At 46.8% G+C, this 22,038-nt stretch overlaps 1 protein-coding gene across 3 annotated transcripts in view; it reads right to left on the reverse strand.

The window, feature by feature from the left end:
- Positions 1 to 22,038, reverse strand: part of phldb3 (pleckstrin homology-like domain, family B, member 3) — a 28,590-nt gene that overhangs the window by 4,749 nt on the left and 1,803 nt on the right. The window contains exons 2-12 of one of the 3 annotated variants that reach the window (XM_064303815.1): positions 15,294 to 15,442; positions 15,031 to 15,141; positions 14,675 to 14,812; positions 13,819 to 13,947; positions 12,392 to 12,553; positions 10,867 to 10,893; positions 7,172 to 7,255; positions 5,565 to 5,666; positions 5,320 to 5,404; positions 1,716 to 1,887; positions 516 to 603 (exon numbers count right to left, since the gene is read on the reverse strand). In XM_064303815.1, coding sequence (XP_064159885.1) covers positions 516 to 603; positions 1,716 to 1,887; positions 5,320 to 5,404; positions 5,565 to 5,666; positions 7,172 to 7,255; positions 10,867 to 10,893; positions 12,392 to 12,553; positions 13,819 to 13,947; positions 14,675 to 14,812; positions 15,031 to 15,141; positions 15,294 to 15,440 — 1,245 coding nt within the window. In that variant the 5' untranslated portion in view covers positions 15,441 to 15,442. Of the gene's footprint in view, positions 1 to 515; positions 604 to 1,715; positions 1,888 to 5,319; positions 5,405 to 5,564; positions 5,667 to 7,171; positions 7,283 to 10,866; positions 10,894 to 12,391; positions 12,554 to 13,818; positions 13,948 to 14,674; positions 14,813 to 15,030; positions 15,142 to 15,293; positions 15,443 to 22,038 lie in introns of all 3 variants that reach the window. The other 2 variants (XM_064303811.1, XM_064303816.1) reach the window with 2 other exon arrangements.

The raw sequence follows: 22,038 nt of genomic DNA on the forward strand, positions 1-22,038 counted from the left end.
GCCATTACAGACTGGTACTTCCATGGAGCAGAATGCACCCAGTGACAGGTGTATGTTCATTTTCGGCTGAAACTATTTAGACACTCAAACAACTTCACGTGATTGGACAGGTCGTGAAAAAGACACGTTTTTGTGTCCTGAACATTTATTACCCTTGCTGGGTGAAGCCTGCGTGTTCACATCCACGTAAAAAAATCACAAACAAACCACTGAGGAATGGGGAAATCAAAATACCAGAATACTGAGAGAAACATCCAGAGTTCTCATTTCTCTGTTAGTACCCATGAATTTCCCACCCCCTTCCTCATCAACCGCAAGTCTTAGTTTTCTCAAAGCGTATGGTACACTCACCCTGCTTTCAGTTTTGGTTTTCAATATTTATATTTAGATTGTCGTTTAGTGAAATGTTAAAACATTCACATGTAAGCCGTTCACAATGCGAGTGGCAGTTTTATTGACCAATCAGGTCTCAGCAGTTTGAGTTCATAGTGTGAGTGGCGGTTTGAGTGACCTACCCTGTCTCTCAGTAGCCTCTCTTTTTCTGCCTTAGCCTCCCTCAGCTTCCTCTCAATCTCCAGCAGGTCGGGCAGGCCCAGACAGGGGCTATAAAAAAAACAATAATAAAATAAAATATATATATTTTTTTAAACAGCATCAGCGCCCCCTTCAGGGTCAGTCCTGTCATAACCAGCAAGGACAGCAGGGCTTATGGACTGTTATGACAATGAGTTTCTCCCAAACGAACAAGTACCGAGACCCAAAATTACAGGTCAATATTACAAAATGAGAAATTCCACATCTCAATATTTGTACAGTCTGATATTGCTGCAGTACCAGGGGAGCTTGTGATTGGCACACTAGCCCACTCACATTCAAGTAGTGTCCACAGGTTTTTTTCAGTTGCCTTTTAAGCAGCAGAAAATTCAGGCACTCGGAGTGGGACGATCTGGCTACAGGTACTGGGAGTGGGACGGTCTGGCTACAGGCACTGGGAGTGGGACGGTCTGGCTACAGGCACTGGGAGTGGGATGGTCTGGCTACAGGAGGCACTGGGAGTGGGACGGTCTGGCTACAGGCACTGGGAGTGGGACGGTCTGGCTACAGGCACTCGGAGTGGGATGGTCTGGCTACAAGAGGCACTGGGAGTGGGACGGTCTGGCTACAGGCACTGGGAGTGGGACTGCCTGGCTACAGGCACTGGGAGTAGGACGATCTGGCTACAGGTACTGAGAGTGGGACGGTCTGGCTACAGGCACTAGGAGTGGGACGGTCTGGCTACAGGCACTGGGAGTGGGACCGCCTGGCTACAGGCACTGGGAGTGGGACCGCCTGGCTACAGGCACTGGGAGTGGGACCGCCTGGCTACAGGTACTGAGAGTGGGACGGTTTGGCTACAGGCACTGGGAGTGGGACCGCCGGGCTACAGGCACTGGGAGTGGGATGGTCTGGCTACAGGAGGCACTGGGAGTGGGATGGTCTGGCTGCAGGAGGCACTGGGAGTGGGACGGTCTGGCTACAGGGACTGGGAGTGGGACGGTCTGGCTACAGGCACTGGGAGTGGGACGGTCTGGCTACAGGCACTGGGAGTGGGACGGTCTGGCTACAGGCACTGGGAGTGGGACGGTCTGGATACAGGAGGCACTGAGAGTGGGACGGCCTGGCTACAGGAGGCACTGCAGTGGACTGCACTGCAGTGGACGGCACCACGCACGCACCTCGCAGCTCGGGAGCTGTTGGTGCTGTCGCAGGGCGAGAGCAGCCCCTTCCCGTTGCAGTGCCCGGGTTTGTGCCCGTTGCTGTGGGCGGAGCCGTGCTGGTGGACAGACAGGGGGAGGGGCGGGGGGAGCACCTCCGGGAACTGGCCATCCGGCGACATTCTCACCAGCCCTGAAACAGAGAAACAAGGAAAAAATCAGAGAGAGAGAGAGAGAATAGCAGAGCAAGAAAGACAAAGAGAGAAAAAGAGATAGACAGTGTTAGACAGAGAGATGAGGAGTCAATTAGGTCAAATAAATTTTGGGTACGCACTGAACAGGAACGCGTTAAATTAAGACCACACAGAACAGTAGGCCGGTGTGGTGCCGTCCGTAGGCCAGCCGGCTCTCAACCGGGACACAAACCCCTACACGGGGTCCGGAGTTTGAGTCCCTGCCTCGGTACTCTCTGTACTATGAGCGGCAGTGTGCTGTAATGGGTAAGCAGCTGATCTACTAAATGCCTGCAGTGCAATTTGATGAGGTCTTCTCTATCTGTAACCCTCTCTGCCGGAATCAGTGAGAACGTACAACTAGTAGAGCAGACAGTCCACTCTGAGAGAAGACTGGAAAAAACATCAGTAATGATTAAACACCTTCGTCTTTAGAGTCAGGACAAATTTGCCTGATCGGGAATAAGGGGCAGATCCCTTGTAGGTCTGCATTAACTTTCCCAAAGAAGACAGTGTCACGAGTAAAACATTTCAATGAGATTTCTTTTGTGAACCACATTTATTAAAGCCATATTTATTTATTTGTCTCTAATTTAAATAATTCAGTTGTACTTGTAGGTTCCTCACGTTGGTGCAGGACTCCTCAGTCAGTACTACGGACTCGGGTTCGATTCCACTCAGTACAGACACGGGAATGATGCCCAATGAAACTGGGCAACAAAATGACAGGAGCTTGACAGGCTTACACTTGGAGCACCAACAGCATTAAACACCTGTATCGATGACCTGAGCACAAGGTAGGAACAATCCACACACCTGCACCAGATAAGAGACACGGAATTCATCCCGTTTCTGCAGATTATCAAACAGATAAGGATACTGTCAGACCGGGGCACTGGCGAGAAATAAGGGTCATTTTTTAAACTCCTTTCCCCCTGTCAGGATTGTCCTTGTTTTATATTTTGGCCTTTCAAATCTCCGCAACGTCGTTTATCCATTAGGGAGAGAGCAGACGAGCAAGTGCATCCCCCAAAATCATGTGCAGCCAATCACAGATTGTTTTCATACTTCAGCCCCACCCACTGAGCCCTTTGGCTACTCCCTTGACTGACACCCTCGGTCACAGGATGAAGGAATAAGGAATACAGCAACCACAGGCAACGCTAAAACTCCACCCCTTTTAGAAAGGATTAACATCCTTCAAGTGTTAGCCAACGAGATTCACGCAAACAGTACCCATCACTGTATTTTCAATGAAAGTGGGCCGGCCCTCTCGTTGTGTGAGAAGGGAGCAGCGTTGGCTTATGTTCATGTGTAAAGCCATTAATCACAATCTCCCATCTCATCTCCTCAGGCGCATTAATTGGGGAGTGTTTATCAGTTGTATCACTTCATCAGACTTGTTCTCAGGACTGGGTGCCGCTCCGGGTGATGGCAGCCAGCACAGTACAAGGGAAAAACCGCTCTCAGAGACCGCACACCACACACATGGGTCTTTATACAGCCGTCTTTGAAGCTCAGAGATTTGGTTCCTATTGGTCCTTACGGGGACCTGATAAAGAACATGGGGTTTTACGCTTTCTTCCTGGTGTTCCCTTCCCTCCGCTTCAAGGAGGGAATCCCTAAAAATGTCCAAATGAAATATGGCGGCCGCACCAAGTGCCATTCCGATTTATGAAAAGAGAGGGATTGCTTACATTCCCTCCATCTCTCCTGCCAAGGCTATGAAAGGCAAGCTTCCAGTAAGAAGGGAATCCCACTGTGTGAGAGAGCAAGGGAAAGGCATGTTTTAAAGTGGAATGCAAACCTGATTACATTTAATTGCGAAAGTTCTAATTAATGTTGCGTTATTTTCCTTACATTTTGAATAATGGCTGTTTACTTATTGTTTAAATGTTGTGTTCAGAACATACTGACTGTTTTGTCTGTCAACACAGCACTGCTAAAAAAAGAACAGTATCTCTCAACGTGTTTCTGAGTACAAAATGAAAGATAAATTAAATTTTTTTTTTTTTTAAACATCACAGAGCAACAAATTGCACAGCTTAAACTGCGACACAAATTAAACACCCAGTATAAAACATAGTGAAAAATATACCCCAAAACCCAAATCGCACCAAACTGCTTCATATGGAAGGAGTTATGGGGTCTGCCCTGGGAGGAGTACTATGTAGCGGGACCCTGCGTGCATCCAGGTTTTGCAAAACACCCTCCCAAACCACAAAGAAAAACACCAAACTGCACGCACGAGATCAGAAAAGCACTGAAAACGCTCCTTGACCAGCTGGTCTTGAAGCCAACTGCATCGACAGCCCCCCCCCCCCCCCCCCCCCCCCCATTAACTCAAAACAGCCCCAAGGCAAGCTCCAAACCGGAGCGCGTGCCTAGCATAAGCATTAATTATGTTAGCCGTCGGCACGCACGCGAAAACGCGCAGCGAAACACACGGGCCCGTCGCCGTCGCGCTGCGGAAAGACCACACCGTAGCAGACGACCCGTACCTGCCCTTACATAATCTAACAAAAAAAAAATATTCCCGCAATGCAGTTCAACACACACACACACACACACGCGCCAGAGTCACTGAAGCCAAACCTACAGAGTCAGCCGCAGATGCCCAGAGAACACAGGCCGTGCAGCAGCAAATCAGCTGAACTCCAGGGACGCTGAGGATTTTCCTGATTTTAGTGAAATGCAGAAAAGCGAGAGGTTCTCGTTTGGCCATTATATAAAAAACATCTCTGCTCGGGAATTCGCACCGAAGCTCCAGGAGCAGAGGAGAGAACTTTTTGTGACCCTAGAGGCTCAGTAAGCCATACTGTGATGGACACTGAGGAAGACACAAGCAACACACAGGATGAAAACAAGCACTAAAATGTTTTTCCAAAAAAAAAAAAAAAAAAGTGAATTTAACTGTGAAACAGAGAAAAAACAGAGGAAAGAGAATAATTTGGGAATGGACCTGTTCAGTATAGAATCTGAATTGAGGAGTCAGTTTATGATGTGGCTTAATTTAAAACTCAGCTACACCACACACTGAATGCTGTTTACTGCAATGGAAAACTGACTGCCTTCCCAGTATGGGAATATATATGCACGGACACGACTCCCATATGACAAGCAAGCCTCCCACGCCTAAAAGCTGATGTCTGAACCAGAGTCACACAGCTTCTCCTCTGTACCAGTACGTACAGGTAATTTCTGATTTCATAATGGTGGCATTACCGGAAAATCTACTGACACACCTAGGATTTGGGTCGGGGCGAAAGAAAGGGAGGGAGAGGAGGAGAAGAGGTGGATTGAAACAAACATTTTGACAAGGTCTTTCAAGGCTAGAGTGCAGAGCCCATTGTGATCAGTAATCTCAGACTTTTACTGAAATGATAGCTCACCTTGTGCGGACAGGGGTCGGTCTGTTAGTTTACTGGGGTGTGACCTCCGCCTTCTGGGCAAGCTGACCGTTTCCTTGGTTGATTCCTGTGAGAAAAGGTTGAAAGGAAGACATTTTGTTTCGTAAACCATCTGGAATAATCTGCGAACGGAAGTTGTGTTCATCGAAGTCCAAGAAGCTCGACTTTCAGTTATGTCACCGTTTTACACGGTACACGCAGTTACTGCTGACATTTCACCCTCGCACCTGTCCTGCTTTGTGAATGGTCAGTGGGGACAGTGACATCATGCAGGGGACGGATCCTGTGATGTTCGACCAATCAGAGAGCGGTTTTTTCTCCTTCAGTATCTGATGAAAAAAAAAAAAACGCACAATCACGACACATCGTATGAATGAGAGAAATGGGGAGAAAGAGAAAGAGAGAGAGCATTAAAACCCGATAGCCATGCAGAGACGGGTGAGTGAAGGGGGGGGGCAGATAACAAGAGGGGCAAATAAAACAAGATAGAGAAACAGGGCAACAAAAAAAAAAATCAATACAGCCTCCTGAAAATCTCTCTAATGAGTTAAACATTATCCCTCTCTCTCCCTCTCTCTCTCTCCCTTCCCTCCCCCCCTCTCTGACTCACAAACACATGAGCGCCTCAGTGGCTGAAGTCTGCATTAACTCCTTTCTGTCAAGTCCACCCTCCACAGTCAAACGTGCGCTAACGCCGTAGCGCTTCAAAAACTATTCATTCAGTTCCCCAGTATTTCCACTGAAAACAGACATGCACACACATACGCGCGCATGACACACACACACACACACACACACACATTCACTCCCTCTACAGTCTGCCACTCCCTTCTTTCTCTTCTGGATTCTTCCCTGCACTGGCTGCCGTTTGTGCGACAGGACTAAAACCCGACTCGGTAAGTTACAGGGCCGCTCCCGAAGCCCGTTCCTACAGAAAAGTTGTGCGATAACGCTGTCTTACCTGGGCGGTGTGCGAGCGCTAATCATGTCCTCTCCTCTCTCTCTGTCTCTTTCTGCCTCTCTCACTTCCAGTTCGCATGCCTTGTTCTCCCGCTGCCCTCTCGCTGTTCCTCCCCTTTCTCTTCAGCTGTCTCTCTCTCTCTCTTTCTCTCTCTCTCTCGCACTCTCTTTCTCTCTCTCGCTCTCCCAGTCCGCCTCCCCCTTTTCGCCCGGCCCTATCAAATTCCATATCAAAGGTGCTTTATTGTGGCTAATCACAACCTCTGCAAGAGTAGCAATCTTGCTATCACACACACACAGATTCAACACCCTGCTCTGCAATAACACACACACACACACACACACTTATATGTGCATGTGTATGTGTGTGTATGCTGTATATATATATATATATATATATATATATATATATATATATATATATATAATATTATATATACAGATAAAAATACATACACACATATATGTATATAAAGTGTATATCAAAACATATACTTCTAAAAGTCCCCCATTAAAAATTTTATTATATAAATAACACTAACACCAAGCCTGGATTCAATCAACATTTTGCCTTAACTTGACTGAAAATTAAATGCACGTGTTTTTAGTTTTCTTCACAAACCCAGGTTGGCGAGTTGAGCGATCGCCTCAAAATTAATGAGAAAATTAAGTAATTCTTGCTTGTATTTGCCAAAGTCAAAGTTCAGGGAAAATGCCGATTGATCAGAAGCCAAAGACCCTCAGCACTGGATCCATATGAGAGCAGATTGTGAAGGCTCTTTCTGAAAGGACCGCTACAGCAAAGCTAAAGGGCCATTTGCTATCAGTCCTTTTTACTCAGTCTGAGGTCTGCAGAGGAGGAGTTCGCCCTCACCTTGTGTGAGCTGTGGAGGAGCTCCCTCCTTTCTTGCCGGAGAGCGTTCATCTCTCTTTCCTTCTCTCTCTCCATCTCCTTCACCTGCTTCTCCAGCTGAAGGACTCGCTCCTGTGAAAGGGAGACAGGCAGAGAGGCCACGGCTGAGGTACTCTCAATGGGGGCTGCTGGACGACTCATTAAGACCACGGGATGACCCCGGACGGTGCCTGCGCCGGCTGCGGCCGCTAGCTCAGGGTGACAGTGACAGTGACATAAGGGCGGCCGTGTAGTGTAATGGGTAAGGAACCGGCCTTGTAACCTGAAGGTCACAGGTTCGATTCCAGAGGAGAACACTGCCGTACTTAACATGCACAGCTTCGGTATAAATGGGTGCCAATATAAAAAATGGTAAATGGACTGCATTTATATAGCGCTTTTATCCAAAGCGCTTTACAATTGATGCCTCTCATTCGCCAGAGCAGTTAGGGGTTAGGTGTCTTACTCAAGGACACTTCGACACGCCCAGGGCGGGGTTTGAACCGGCAACCCTCCGACTGCCAGACAATCGGTCTTACCTCCTGAGCTATGTCACCCCCATAAATGCTATGTAAAGGGTGGGTAGTCTGGATAAGAGCACCTGCTGAATAAACCGCCTCTGGTACGGGAGGGCTCAGTCGGTTCGGGGTCCGCGTTTCATCGCTACCCCCCACCCTGGTCGATCGGGTGACTGCATGTTAAAGCTGCATACGAATGGTCTTCCTCTGACTCCACCCTATGGGAGCTCAGCCACAGTCTGCGGAGTGATAACCGCGGTTGTGCACTCCCAAATCGGCAGTGGGGTTCACGCGCGCACGTGGCTGCGGGTGCGGACTGTTTGGCATTTCAAATTTGGGTGGGAACTGGACATGCCAAATTAATAAAAAAAATTAAAAATATTCATACTCTTATTACTCTTATTCATCCCCACAAATCTGCCAGAATATGATCCACTGTTTGGATCCATTTGGCACACTGTGCTTAATAAACATACGTTTATACAGTCAGTGATAATCCTTTGATCATCAGTCACAGTAAAAAGCAAATACGCTCTTTTCAAGTGACAGAATAATAGAGGAATAACAGAGAGAGAGATAGAGAGAGAGAAAGAGATAATGGCAGGAAAAGGAAGTCACACTAGGGCAGATACCTTGACTGAGTGAATGGGTGGATGATTCTGTACAATCGACAGGGCAGAAGGACAGAGGGATGGAGTGGTAGTGACAGATCAGAGATGGAGGTGGAGAAATGAGCTGTCATCTGCAGCAAGGCCATCACGCAGCTGAATAAACTCTCTCTCTCCGCCGTCTCACGGCCGTAACTGATGAGATTACCCAACTCGTTAGGCCTGCCATGTGACTGGGGGCGGGACTGAGTGCGAGTTCTTGTCAGTGCCTGTGTTTTTGGGGCCGTCGATGGTGTGATTAAACATGAAAAATAAGCAGACAATCCCCCAATACACACGCGGACACTCAAGCACGCATGCCCACACACACGTGTACACACGAGTGCATAGACACGCACACACACACACACACACACACAAGGGTACGCATGCGCACACACGCACGCACGCACACACACGTGTACACACGAGTGCATAGACACACACACACACATAAGGGTACGCATGCGCACGCACCAACACGCACGCACGCACGCACACAGTGAGCGGAGTTTATGGGGAAAGAGAAGTATTTATGTTGATAAAAATATCTCTCAAAGATGTGCTCCAGCATTTGTATTCATGAAAGAGCTTAAATATTTGAAAGACTATTCAGCTTCCAACAAATGTACAATTGTACTCAAATGGTAAAACATGTTAAAACTTGTCACAGGAGGACAGACAAGACTATGCTTTGATAAGAATAAGCACTCAAGATAAGATTTTTTGGCTGTATTGGCAGAACCAGCCATAGAAAAGATTTGGGACCCCACTCATTTACTTAGTGCATCAATTAGTACTCTTCACTCACCCGCTGCCTGAATTAGTATTTCACCCTCTCACTCACTTGACTCTGAACTCCCTCGAACTGAAAGAGTGAGATGCTCCCCAGGAACTAACAGCAGTAACATCCTTTAACCACTAGAGCGCGCCAAGACAGGAAAAGTAGCCACAGCAGCTCTACCCAGCTCATAACTCCACTTTGTTTTTGTTTGTTTTATTTTTTTTTTTTCCGAGTAACAGCAGCTGGAAAGGGGCGAGTTAACAAAAAAACATTTAAAGGGAAAAGGTTCCAAAAAGGTTGGATGCGTCATTCATTCAGTGAAGGCAAGACCACGATACTGCCTGTATATCCAAAATTAAGGACAGTACATTTGATATTCTGCCAAAGCAGCTAAAATGGCAGTGAGCTAGGCTTACAATTCAAAGTCGGCACAATACATGAATTCCAGCTTCACCATTCAGTGCATTTCTAACTCTCCAACATTCCCCTACTGCTGTGGCGCTGAAAAGAGCGCCTTTCAAAGTCACGCGGTTTATCATCCGCTTATTTCTCTTCCGTCCCGTCTGTTTTCCAAAAAGGCTTTTGGGAGCCATTGTAAATTTCAGCGGCGCATTTTTAAAAACGGCCTCCGCATCACTCATTGAACAGTCCCCGGTTTATAATACGTGTAGAAAAGCTTTGTGTTCCCGACAAACCGTTCTGTAAAAGTTTTTTTTTTACTAGTGACTTTCGAAGAAACGACAACAGTACTCAACGTGATTTTGATTAGGCTGTGGCATATTTACGCAGGGAAATAAAGCGGATAATAGTTTTATTGGATTCATGCCGCGTGCCGTTAACACACAGACCCTCTGTTGTGACTGGTGGTCCCGGTCTGTACTACTCAAATTCTCGCAAGTTGTTAAATTGGTCAGGAGGGGGCCCTTGATTTTCAACCCTGCCTTCCCTTGATCCCTGTGACTGGCCTGTATGAGCTCTTATCTTCCGTCGAGATCACTAAACAAAGCCAAGCGCACGTTGACAAGTCCAAGTTTCACAGACAACAGATCGTGTGAAAAAAACCCATCTATACATAGAGCTCCTAATTATAGCTCTAGCTAAAGTTTTTCCATATCCGGATTTATTTTTCTCTGTTATGAGGAATAATTAACGTCTCCCAGCATTAATGTCTTCATTTTCTGTATTTATATTTTTTTTAATGTGGCAATTGAGCTTAGTGCTAATATTACTGTCTGATCCCGGTGGCCGACAGCTCATTCTCGCACAGTTTCTAAGCTGAATAGCCTCTCCAGGATTTACACAGTCTCTTACTGCGAGTTCTTGCACGTTTAGGTTTATTTAACATAGACTAGTTGGATCCGGGTTTCCCTCGGTTGTTTGTTTTATTCAGCTGGTTATTTGTACGGAGCTGTGCTATTTTCACCCTTCGGCGTCTCGATGTCTCCCCGTCCCTCCATGGCCGGACATGTCAGGCCCCACCTTTCAACCTCTTGTTCAGAACATTTTTACACTCCTATCTTTCACTCAAAACCACTCTGATGTGTAGACCTCACACATTTTTACTGAGCTATTCTGAACGTTCCTTCATCCGCCCAGTGCACACAGAGCCAATACCCTCAAGTGCCATCTTCCACGAGGACCTCAAACTCCACAATCCTTTACTTATCTATTTTTCAGACAAGGCTACTTTATACAGTCGGCCTACTTCTCTCTCTCCATCTCCTTCACCTGGTTCTCCAGCTGAAGGACTCGCTCCTATTATAATGCATTATAATGCCAGTGGTCTCAAATGAAAAATGAATACTGCCTGGAGTATTTTAGCTGAAGGTTACAGTCCAGATGAAAGTGACACAAGGTCATTAATGGAGAGTTGTTTGAGAGTCAAAAAGGCCCAATATAGTAAAACTCATTTTCCCAGAGTTTCATGCCAGTAGCAGTTGGGACACCAGCTGTCCCTCTTCCTGTGGTGCAGCCATATTAAGATGATTTCGTGTTGACCTCTAGAATGACCAAAGTGCCAATGACTGCACTGACAATAAAAAGTACAAAAAATATTATCATTCAGCTTGGACATGTGCCTTAATTAAAAACAGTACAGTGAGGTCAAACTGTGAAATGTGAGAATGATGTCAAACTGGGAATGTGAAAAGTACAAAGAGCATTATATAGTACACGTGTGAAAAATGTTACATGCAAACAATGACCTAGCTGTTTTTTACTGCTGAGTACAATATAAAAATCTGATAATATCGATCTACAGTGACGAATAATGAAAACTATGAATCGGCACGCATGCACACACATACCATTTTAAAAAATAACTGCTCCCGTTCGTTAGGTTATTTTTCTACGGACAAAACTAAATTTACTAGCTTGGTTAAGCTGAAACCTGCCTGATGTCTCGTCAGATGGGTGGTTAGGGGGTGGAAGGGCGGGGTCAGAATTTCACCTTTCAAACTCAAGTCATTACATACATGTTCAGACATGTGCACCGACAGAAAGCAAAAGCTGTCCATCAAAAATGTAGATGTAATGTCTATTGTATCTATTGTACGCATGCATTGTATTTATTGTCAAACTGCTATGGGCATATAGAAACCACAGGACTGAACAATACACAAAGCAGCACACACTGCTCATTATAGTAATCCATCACTGCTTTATCTCCAAACAGCACAATCAAACATAACAAAATAAAAAAATAAAATGATTATTAATAATAATAATAATAATAATAATAATAATAATAATAATAATGGGAAATTTCTTACCTCCTACGTAATGTCAAATATTAAAAATCGCGATCATTATTTGGAGATATGAATGACAGTTCACAAGACCAGGTAAGTTGCTCTAAGCACCCTGCACTGCAAACCTGTACTACACTAAACCTCGTTCAGCTCCAACCCAGCTTCAGAGTGACTGACAGGCCTCTTATCCAATAGGAATTCAGGGCTGAGGGCAGCAGTCAGTGGTCAGAGGTCACCGATACCCTATTGTCTCTCTGTGAAGATTACAGAGGGGAACATACCTTGAGAATAATATACTGAAGAAGACTGGAAAAGATTTAAAAAATCTATCTACATCATACAGCAGAGCCGATGCTGACTGAGTCTCACTGTGGCTCTCCATAACCCACCAGGCGTTAGACAACATGCATGTGCGGCCCAGGGCTTAAGAGTGAAAGATGAAGGAAGAGAGCGAGAGGGATAAATGAGAGTCACTCCTCCTCCTCTTCCTCTTCCTGTCTTACCTGCGCAGAGTTGACGGAGTGCTGCTGGCGGGATAGCTCTCTCTCCGTGCTCCCTCTGCTGTCCTCCTCTTCTTCTCCACCATCGATCCCGCTCTCTCGCTCCAGGAACTGGAACTCCCGATCCTCGAACGCCCGCACTGCAGCGTCCAGCGCTTCCTTCTCCTTATGAGAGAGAGAGGGAGGGGGGGAGAGAGAGAGAGAGAGAGAGGGAGAGAGAAAGAGGTAGGGAAAAAGAGAGAGGGAGAGAGAAAGCGGGAGGGAAAAGAGAGAGGGAGAGAGAAAGCGGGAGGGAAAAGAGAGAAAGAGAGAGAGAGGGAGAGAGAGAGAGGGAGGGAAAAAGAAAGAGGGAGAGAGAAAGAGGGAGGGAAAAAGAGGGGGAGACAGAGAGAGGGAGAGAAAGAGAAAGAGGGAGAGAGAGAGCAGAAGCATTAACAAACAGGCCAGTGTCTGCCTCAGACAATGAATGCAATAATAACAACAATCAGGACAATTGCATAAATACCAATGATGAGTCCATTATGACTCTCTCCCTGAGAAAGGAGTACACACGTCTAAGGTGTCTCTGTGCTCCCTACCTGCCTGCCTGCCTGTCTGTGTGTGTGTGTGTGTTTATGTGTTCATCCTTTTTCACATGCCTCGCTGACACACTGACAGGACGAGTCTAACAGGTCGTTCCAAACCCACGTGCCCCGAACAGGAAGCAGAGAGCAGGCAGGAGGGGTCATGTGACACAGCGCAGTGCCTCTGGGGAGGCAGGCTGAACCCAGTGACCAATGGAAATCAGTCGAGCTTAGGGTGGGGTAAGCGTTGAGTGCAGATACAGGAAAAACTAGTTTCATCCTCCCGAAATACAAGGGTCCACAGCTTTATTTCATGTGGAGGATTTTAAAAGTGCGTGGTCTCCTTCCCTGGTCCTGGAGAGCTACAGGGTCTGCTGGTTTTTGTTTTCATTTTAAGATCGGCTCCACGTTGAGACCCAAGTAACCAGGAGAGAAGAGCCAACTGCTGTAACCGATTTAATAAGTGCAGAGTAACCATGGAAACCAGAACCTGTATCTCTCCAGGGCCAGGGTTGGCTTTTTAAGAACGTCTTTCTGCAAAATCACTTTTTGAAAGGCAAAACAACAAATAATTCCACACTTATAGTTCCATATACTGTACATAGGGAGTGAACTAGGGATATTTCTCTGACAAACATCCCCATCCATGTGAGTGTTTGCACAGAGCTGTCAAAACCCGTGCCCCGGAGGGCTGAAGTGACAGCTGTTCTTTGTGGTTCTTTTCGATCAGCAGCCAGTTTGGTTTCGGAAGGACTTAAATGAAGCAAGCAAGCGCTGAAACGTGGGGTAAAAAGCACCGGGCCGGCGGCACGCGGGCGGCTCTGCCGCTCTCCGCCGCTCAGCTCCAGCGCGGGGCTGCGCAGTCACCTGCTGCAGCTGGACGAGCAGCTGCTCCCGCTGGCTCTCCGGCTGCGTGGGGATCTGCCTCTCCTTCTCCTCGCAGCGCCTCCTCTGCTCCTCCACGCGCGCGCGCTCCTCCTCCAGGCCGGCCCGCTCCTGCTCAGGGAGGAGGCGCAGAGAGAGAGAGAGAGAGAGAGAGAGAGAGAGAGAGAGAGCTGACCGCGTCGCCCTGCGTGTAGGCCGTTCGGATTTGGAAGCTGATGAACAGCGTATCGAATAGCTCACTTTCACTGTGTAGACTGTGCGGTTTTTTGAAGCTGTTCTACATGCTGACAGTGTGTATTGAGCAGCTCCGTTTAGCTGTGTCGGTTGTGTGGTTTGTGTGGTTTGTGTAGCGCTGAGTGTTGATAAAGGGTGTATTGAGCAGCTCCGTTTAGCTGTGTCGGTTGTGTGGTTTGTGTGGTTTGTGTAGCGCTGAGTGTTGATAAAGGGTGTATTGAGCAGCTTAGTTTAGCTGTGCTGGTTGTGTGGTTTGTGTGGTTTGTGTAGCGCTGAGTGTTGATAAAGGGTGTATTGAGCAGCTCCGTTTAGCTGTGTCGGTTGTGTGGTTTGTGTGGTTTGTGTAGCGCTGAGTGTTGATAAAGGGTGTATTGAGCAGCTTAGTTTAGCTGTGCTGGTTGTGTCGTTTGTGTAGCGCTGAGTGTTGATAAAGGGTGTATTGATTAGTTTAGCTGTGCTGGTTGTGTGGTTTGTGTGGTTTGTGTGGTTTGTGTAGCGCTGAGTGTTGATAAAGGGTGTATTGAGCAGCTTAGTTTACCTGTGCTGCTGGTTGTGTGGTTTTTACAGTGGTCCCCGGGGACTGAAGGCCATGCTGGGCACACACCTGTCTGATATCGGCGAGTCTGCAACTCTCCCTCTGTCTGGCCTCCTCCTGCAGACTGTGCAGCGTCTGCGTGTGTCTGCACAGCTGCTCTTTCTCCATCCGCAGCTCCCCCTGCAACAGGGCCACCTCCAGCTGCAGCTGCGCAGACAGAGAGGTGGGGGGGGGGGGGACAGAGAGAGAGAGAGAGAGAGAGAGAGAGAGCAAAAGAGAAAGACAGGTTTTAATCTGAGAGCGATATGACCCCATCACAGAAACAGAGTAGGCTGTATGCATTTTTTTCCCTGAATATCCATTTCAGCTGAATCCCTAAACGTAATTAATAGAATTGATCGAGTGCATAACTGTGCGCGGCTTACTTCAATCTTTAGCTCCTCCCTCTGCTGATCGATTTCGGTGATTCGCCGCCGCAGCATGGAGGGCGAGGTCAGGACCCTTGCAGAGCCCGCCTCAAAATGTCTGCCGTGAGACTGAGGGAGGAGGGAAGAGAGGAAAACCGTTGTTGTCCTTTTTCAAAACGTGAACGACTGAATTATTTTACTCAAACCCTCAGGATGACACATCAAAAAATAAATAAATAAATAAATAAATAAATAAATAAAAAATGACAAAGACCACTTACTCTCTCACTCTCCGTGCTGCTACTCTCTGTGTCTGACTCCGCCCCCGAGGAGGAGGGGCTTGGGCCCCCTACGACCCTGTCAATCCAAGGCAGGCGCCTGCTCCTCTCCCATTGGCTCCTGCCTGTGTCCATATTGTGCTGGGGCATACCTGTCAAGGAGGGAACGGATATTTTGATAAATCGCTCAACTCCGCTGAGTGTTACGGTAAATGGAAAAAAAAAAAACTAAAAACAACAAAACTGGAGCAGCAGGGAAGATGCTAGGGTTTTAGCGCGGTCGCTGCCAAAGTAAACGCCTTTCCGAGAAAGCCTTTTGCAACAGAAACACAACACCTACAGGAAATAAGGAAGCAGGACTGAAAGCGAGAGACAGGGACTTTTTTTTTTTACCCATGCTGTATTTCTACTCTCAGCACACCAATGGCATTACAAAAAGAAAAAAAAAAAAACAACCAATCAAAATCATATAAAAATAAATAAACTAAACAAATCTGGCACAAAGAAGGAAACTTTTTACATACCCTCACCCTATTCCATTTGTATTTGTAAATGGTAAACGGACTGCATTTATATAGCGCTTTTATCCAAAGCGCTTTACAATTGATGCCTCTCATTCGCCAGAGCAGTTAGGGGTTAGGGGTTAGGTGTCAGGTGTCTTGCTCAAGGACACTTCGACATGCCCAGGGCGGGGTTTGAACCGGCAACCCTCCGACTGCCAGACAATCGGTCTTACCTGAGCTATGTTGCCCCATTGGTATTGGTATCGGTATTACAAAGCCATTTGTATTTGGCTTTGTAATACCGAAACTCCACCATCACTCCGTCTGTAATCATACCCCTAACAACAACAAGCTCATCTTCTCTATCCCCTCCACCAATCATATATTGCCAACTTGTATAAACTGCCATTAATTTCCAGAGTGAGAGAGACGGTGGATCAGGGCCCGAATGACATATTTGTTTCACTCTAGAGGACATGATGATATGAGCTCCTACCCTATCAGAGCTCTCGGAAGGACAGAACAGTAGAGCACACAGCCAATCAGCCGAGCAGCTGAACAGGTAAGCAGGAGAGAGCAGCAGACTCAACCCTCAACACTGCGCACAGACTCACTGCACTGTTCTCAGATCATATAGCGACAAGGCCCTGGAGAGAGCGCTAGTTACAATACACCATACAGAAGATAAAAGCACCCATCTTACTCTCTTTAAGGACTCTTTCTGTCCTCTTTCTCTTTGTTCCCGACACACACTCACACACACACCCACCTCCCCACACACACACACACACACACATTTCAGGAGTGTGGGAACGGACCCTCAGTCTCTTTATTGTCCGAACCTTTCCCACCCTCTATCTGTACTCCCTCTCTCTCTCTCTCTCTCTCTCTCTCTCTCTCTCCCTCTCTCTTTCCCTCCCTCCCTGCCCTCCTCCGTTCAGGCTGAAGCCTTATTAGGCTATTGGCCTGTGAGGGGAGAGGTATGCAGATAAATATATAACAGATACAAATGAGGAGTTCCAACCACTGACTGGCACACTGACACACAGTAGAGAGGGGAGGAGAGGAGAGGGTGAGAGAGAGAGGAGAGGAGAGGAGGAGTGAACGATAGAATGGGGAAGGGGGGGGGTGGGTGGTGTAGTGGAGGGGGGGAGAGGAAATGGGTTCTAAAATGTCAGAGGCCAGTGTCAAGTTTCTCTCAAACAACACCAGCAGCGCTGAACAGGGACCGTGTGCTCCAGCGTTGTGTACAAACGCACAACAGAATGCAGTTTGAAATGCAGCAAGTCCACCAGGCTTCACAAAGGTGTGCGAGTTCTTCTTCTTCTGTTCCGGCACGGTCTTGAGCAAAGCTGCAGCATCGGAACAGTAGTAAAATTCACGGGACAGGCCCCTGGGCTGTTTGTGCGCGGCTGTGTACCGGAACACAAGATTAAACGCTGGATTCAAATGTACTGCAGCAGCCTTCTTCCGCAGAATGGAGGAGCGCAGAAAGTGAAGTATCCCGGCTAACACAAAACGTTCTCACAACGTTACCGGAACGTTACAACATTGCCACTACGTTGTGAGAGCCTTTTTTGCGTGACCCGAGTCTATCCCGTTTAAGCCTCAACATGACGAAAACGGACATTAGCACGTTATCAACGTCCAACGAAAGTCCAGCTCAGATACACGCGTTTAACACAGAGATAGAGGGGGACAGGAGCCGAGGAAGAGATTGGGGATTAAAGTCCAAGCTTTCCTGTCAACATAGAACTTTCCAGAAAAAACAAAAACAAAAAACAAACAATGACTGAACAAACACACAAGGCCCGAAACAGAAATGAGGTGAAGAGAGAGGGAGGGGTGTCGACAACAAGAGAGAGAAAGAGAAAGGCTGTAGAAAACAGTGAGATCTTTAACGCAAAGGTGGACGGAACGATTGAAAGACAGATAGAGGGATAAATGACAAAAGATGAAAATCTGCCTTAATTACGGAGGAGTGGCACAAAGATTATCTGGAGGAATTGACACACCCACGGGCGCACATTGCATAAATCCGCTCCAGTATTTACATCACTGGCCCTTGCCAAATCATGACCCTACCCCCATCGCGCTCCCTTGCTAATTATTTCCCTAAGTTCAGTGATAAGCAGTCCTGACTGTGGCTGTGTTATCACTGACAGAACATAAACAAGCTCGGATTTTTTTAGTCTGAGGACAAACGGGAAGTCAAGAGGACCAAACTGACATGACCAATGACCAATTAACAAAAAATAAAAAAAATTAAAAACTTGACCAAGAAGCATGGCCCTTTCCATAGTATCATTAAAAGTAAGTCTAAATAATAAAAAAGACATATGCCAGTGTTTCTGTAGTAGGCATTCTCTGTAAAAATAAAATATTAGACGGAGAGCAAATGTTGAGTATGATAAGCGTCGCTTGCGTGGAACAGAGTGTGAAATTCACAGGCTGCGCTGGGTGTACGTACTCAAACTGCCAACAGAACATGAACAGCGTGTCACTGTCAGTGGAGCGTTTTTCCACCGCTCAAGTTCAGTTCTGTCTACTCATGTAGGGTCCTGCCAGCAAAGCAACGGAACAGACAAAATACTTTATAAAAAATAAAAAAAAAAATAAAAAAGGATTTCCCGCTCTTCTTTTTTAGGGCCCAATCAGGACCCACGCTAAAACACTCATCGTGACACCCTCCATTGTGAATTCGGGAGAACGCAGACAAGTGCCTGCCCTCCTCTGAAGAGCGTGACATCGCCGCTTCTCTCCATGCCGCGGTCGACGGGTTGGGCTCGCGCAGACATGAGTCACAGGAAGACGCCTGGCGTGCAGCTCAACACCGGTGAGCCGCTAAGGCCCGGTCGACCATGGTGGCATCCGCCACCAACTGAAACCCCCGCTCTCAGCCAATCACGCTGGATCTGCACAGTGCTAATTTGATACCGGACCACGGGGCCCATCCACACACCTGAATCGCGCCTTTCAGGTGTAAAATAACAAATATGTGATTAGAATGTTCTTAACTGAACATTCTATTGCTGATGTCACTGCTGGGAACTGAAAGGACTGGAGTTCTAGAACACTGACTTAGAATTTTGAACAAAAAAAAAAAAATAAAAAAATTCCAAAAAAACCTGTTCTTCATAGGGTTATCAGGATGAGCCAACCAACAACCCAGCCTGTAAGTTTCATTTTGAAAAACGATACACTGTTTCCATAGAATTATTACATTACATCACAGGCATTTAGCAGATGCTCTTCTCCAGAGCGACTTAGAGAACTTTTACATAGCATTTACAATGCATCCATTTATACTGAAGCAATGCTGTTTAAGTACAACGGCAGTATACTACCCAGGAATCAAGGGTACAACGGCGGTGTCCTACCCAGAAATCAAACCTGTCACCCTCAGGTCACTCCTTACCCACTATACTACACTGCCACCCTATTAACACATGGAACACATTACTGGGATTCCCAGCAAGAACAGAGACCCACTGAAAGTTCAAGGCCAGGCTGGACACCGTGCTAGATGCCCTCTGTCCATATATATCTATACAAAATGATAAGCCTAGAACTGGCTTAACGTTATCCTGTGCCTGTCACTGCACTGTTAAGTTCTGAAGCCATATTAACATTTTGGTTCTCTATACCTGGAATCCTATTTCAACCCAAAATTTGGTCCCCCACCCAACTATATATATATATGCTATATGCCATATAGCAACCTTACTTCCCCTGCCTTTTCTACAGGAGTTAGGCGCTTCGAAGTGCAGCTATGCTATTACCATCCAGTAGTTCTGCATCTACATTAAGCAATATTACCAATCCAGTCATTATTAAATACAGCTACAGCTACAGCTACCACCACAGCCGCCCGCGCTAGCATCACTTCTGCTGCTGTGGCCCCTCATGCATTCCCTTAGCTGGCAGCGGAGGCCACGTTTAATGCTGACACAGCCAGCTTAGCCTTACATTTGTCACCGTGCATTCAGAGCAGAAATGTGGTCGCGGTGTGCATGCGTGCGCACACACACACACACACAGACACACAGACACATGGACACACACGCACACAAATACACACACACACCTGTGTACACAAAACGAATGCCTGAGCATGCATTTCACCCGCCAATGTGACACGGGGATGCTCCTGCTCTCCATAAACTGGGGTGGGGTGGGGGTCGTGTGCACCCGTTCACAGTTCAGCGATTCACCTCAGCCTTTGAAATCAACAGCGCAATGGAAGACAGGCTTTCGCCAATCTTTGCATCCCGCCAGCCAATGGCAGCTGACGCACGCAGCGGAAATTCTCCGTGTGCACAGCCGGTGTTTGGAGATGACGCGGTCACGCCAAAACACTGAACGCGCTGCGCAGTCTAATACGCGGTTCTTATACAAGTTACCGCCCTGCAAACCAATCACACCCATGGAACACACATACACAATCTATAGTGCACTGCATTCATGGAACTCACGGAACATGAATGTTCCATCATACCCATGGAACTCAGGGCACATTAGAATTCCACTGCAACCATGGAACTCAGGGCACATTAGAATTCCACCGCAACCATGGAACTCAGGGCACATTAGAATTCCACCGTAACCATGGAACTCAGGGCACATTAGAATTCCACCGTAACCATGGAACTCAGGGCACATTAGAATTCCACCGTAACCATGGAACTCAGGGCACATTAGAATTCCACCGTAACCATGGAACTCAGGGCACATTAGAATTCCACCAGACCCATGGAACTCAGGGCACGGCAGCATCAAAGTCCCCCCATAGGGGACATAACTCCCTGGTCTTAACCTCAAGAACAATATATTCTACAGTGCAGAAACTTGTTGTTTAAGAGACATTTCATAAAAATGAAAATAAATAATATTTTTCATGAAAATGCTTCCACGACAACATGTTTATAGCACCCAAGACATGTTTTGTGTTAAAAAATAATAATACATTATGTTCTGCTGGGTCTTATGATACAATACACAGTGAACAGCTACTGGAAACTGCACCTCAGGTTCCCAGATGTATAAATCTCATGAACTCCTGAAAGCACAGCTCTGTTTTCACTTTTAAGAAATAATGTTCTTTAAAAGGAAAATGGTTTCTCCATTTTGCTAAGGACCCCCCTGAGACTCCTTCACTAAGTTTGCAAACCCCTGGACAAGCTATACAAACACAACCCACCTCCCTCCCTCCCCCCTTCCCCATCCCCCACAGTGTGTACAACCTCATCAGTCCTAGCAAAGGGGTGTGCAGTGAATCTTTTGTTGCAACCGCATCAGCAGTCTGTCTGACACCAGACAGAGGCCTGTATTCAATCAATCATAAATTAGACTTAGTTATGGCATAAACACTAGCTTTCCATTTTTACTTCACAAATTCCAGTCAGGCAGTTTTACTGATTACTAAACTGCATGGCCAAACTGTATTTGCAAAAGATAAATTATTTTAAATTTGCTTTTCACAGTTAGTTAAAGATAAGGACAGGGGTTGATTGACATGATTAACCGACAGGCTCTGTAGCAGATGTTTTTGATGCACACCTATCTATCCTATCCTAAACACGTCAGATTGTAGGTTAGATGGTAAGAATTCAATTATTAGTTATGGGATGCATTCATGATGTAAATTTCCACCAGGTTGGTACACACGATTCAAAATCCACTAGATCTCTTGCTTGCACCTGACATAGCAAGGTGAGGGGTACTGATGACAGTTGCATCATGCACCCTTTTCTCACCTGTGTTCTTGCGGGTATAAGTGCTAAATGCTTGACCCCTCGTAAAGCTCAGCACAGCGCGTATTCTGCGCGTTCTGAATATTCAAATTGGGGGAGGGGAGCAGGTGCAACCAAAAATAAAGTACAGCTATAAGACCACACAGGTTCCATTTTCACTTATCTGGGAAGGATGCCCGGGCACCTTTGTGTGCGCGAGTCGTCGCATAACGTAGGCTACGGTTAACGAGTCTGCACGTGACTAAAGGTTACGTGCATTCTCGCACTTCTGGGCTCGCACCTGTACTCAGCGTTCGGCGCGAGCGCGGAGTAGTGGTTAGGCGGCTCTGTTCAAGCGGTATACAGCACGTCCCAGTGGACGTGTGTTGCGGCGAGGAGGAGCTGTTAACAACAGGTTTGGTTACAGTCGGGGATTTGTCTGAGCAAGTGCTGGCTAAAACTTGGTAGGAGGTGAGATACGAGAGGGCAAGAGATAGTTATGAGTTTGAAGTT

This window comes from Anguilla rostrata, chromosome 1, assembly GCF_018555375.3.
Source record: "Anguilla rostrata isolate EN2019 chromosome 1, ASM1855537v3, whole genome shotgun sequence".
NCBI lineage: Eukaryota > Metazoa > Chordata > Actinopteri > Anguilliformes > Anguillidae > Anguilla > Anguilla rostrata.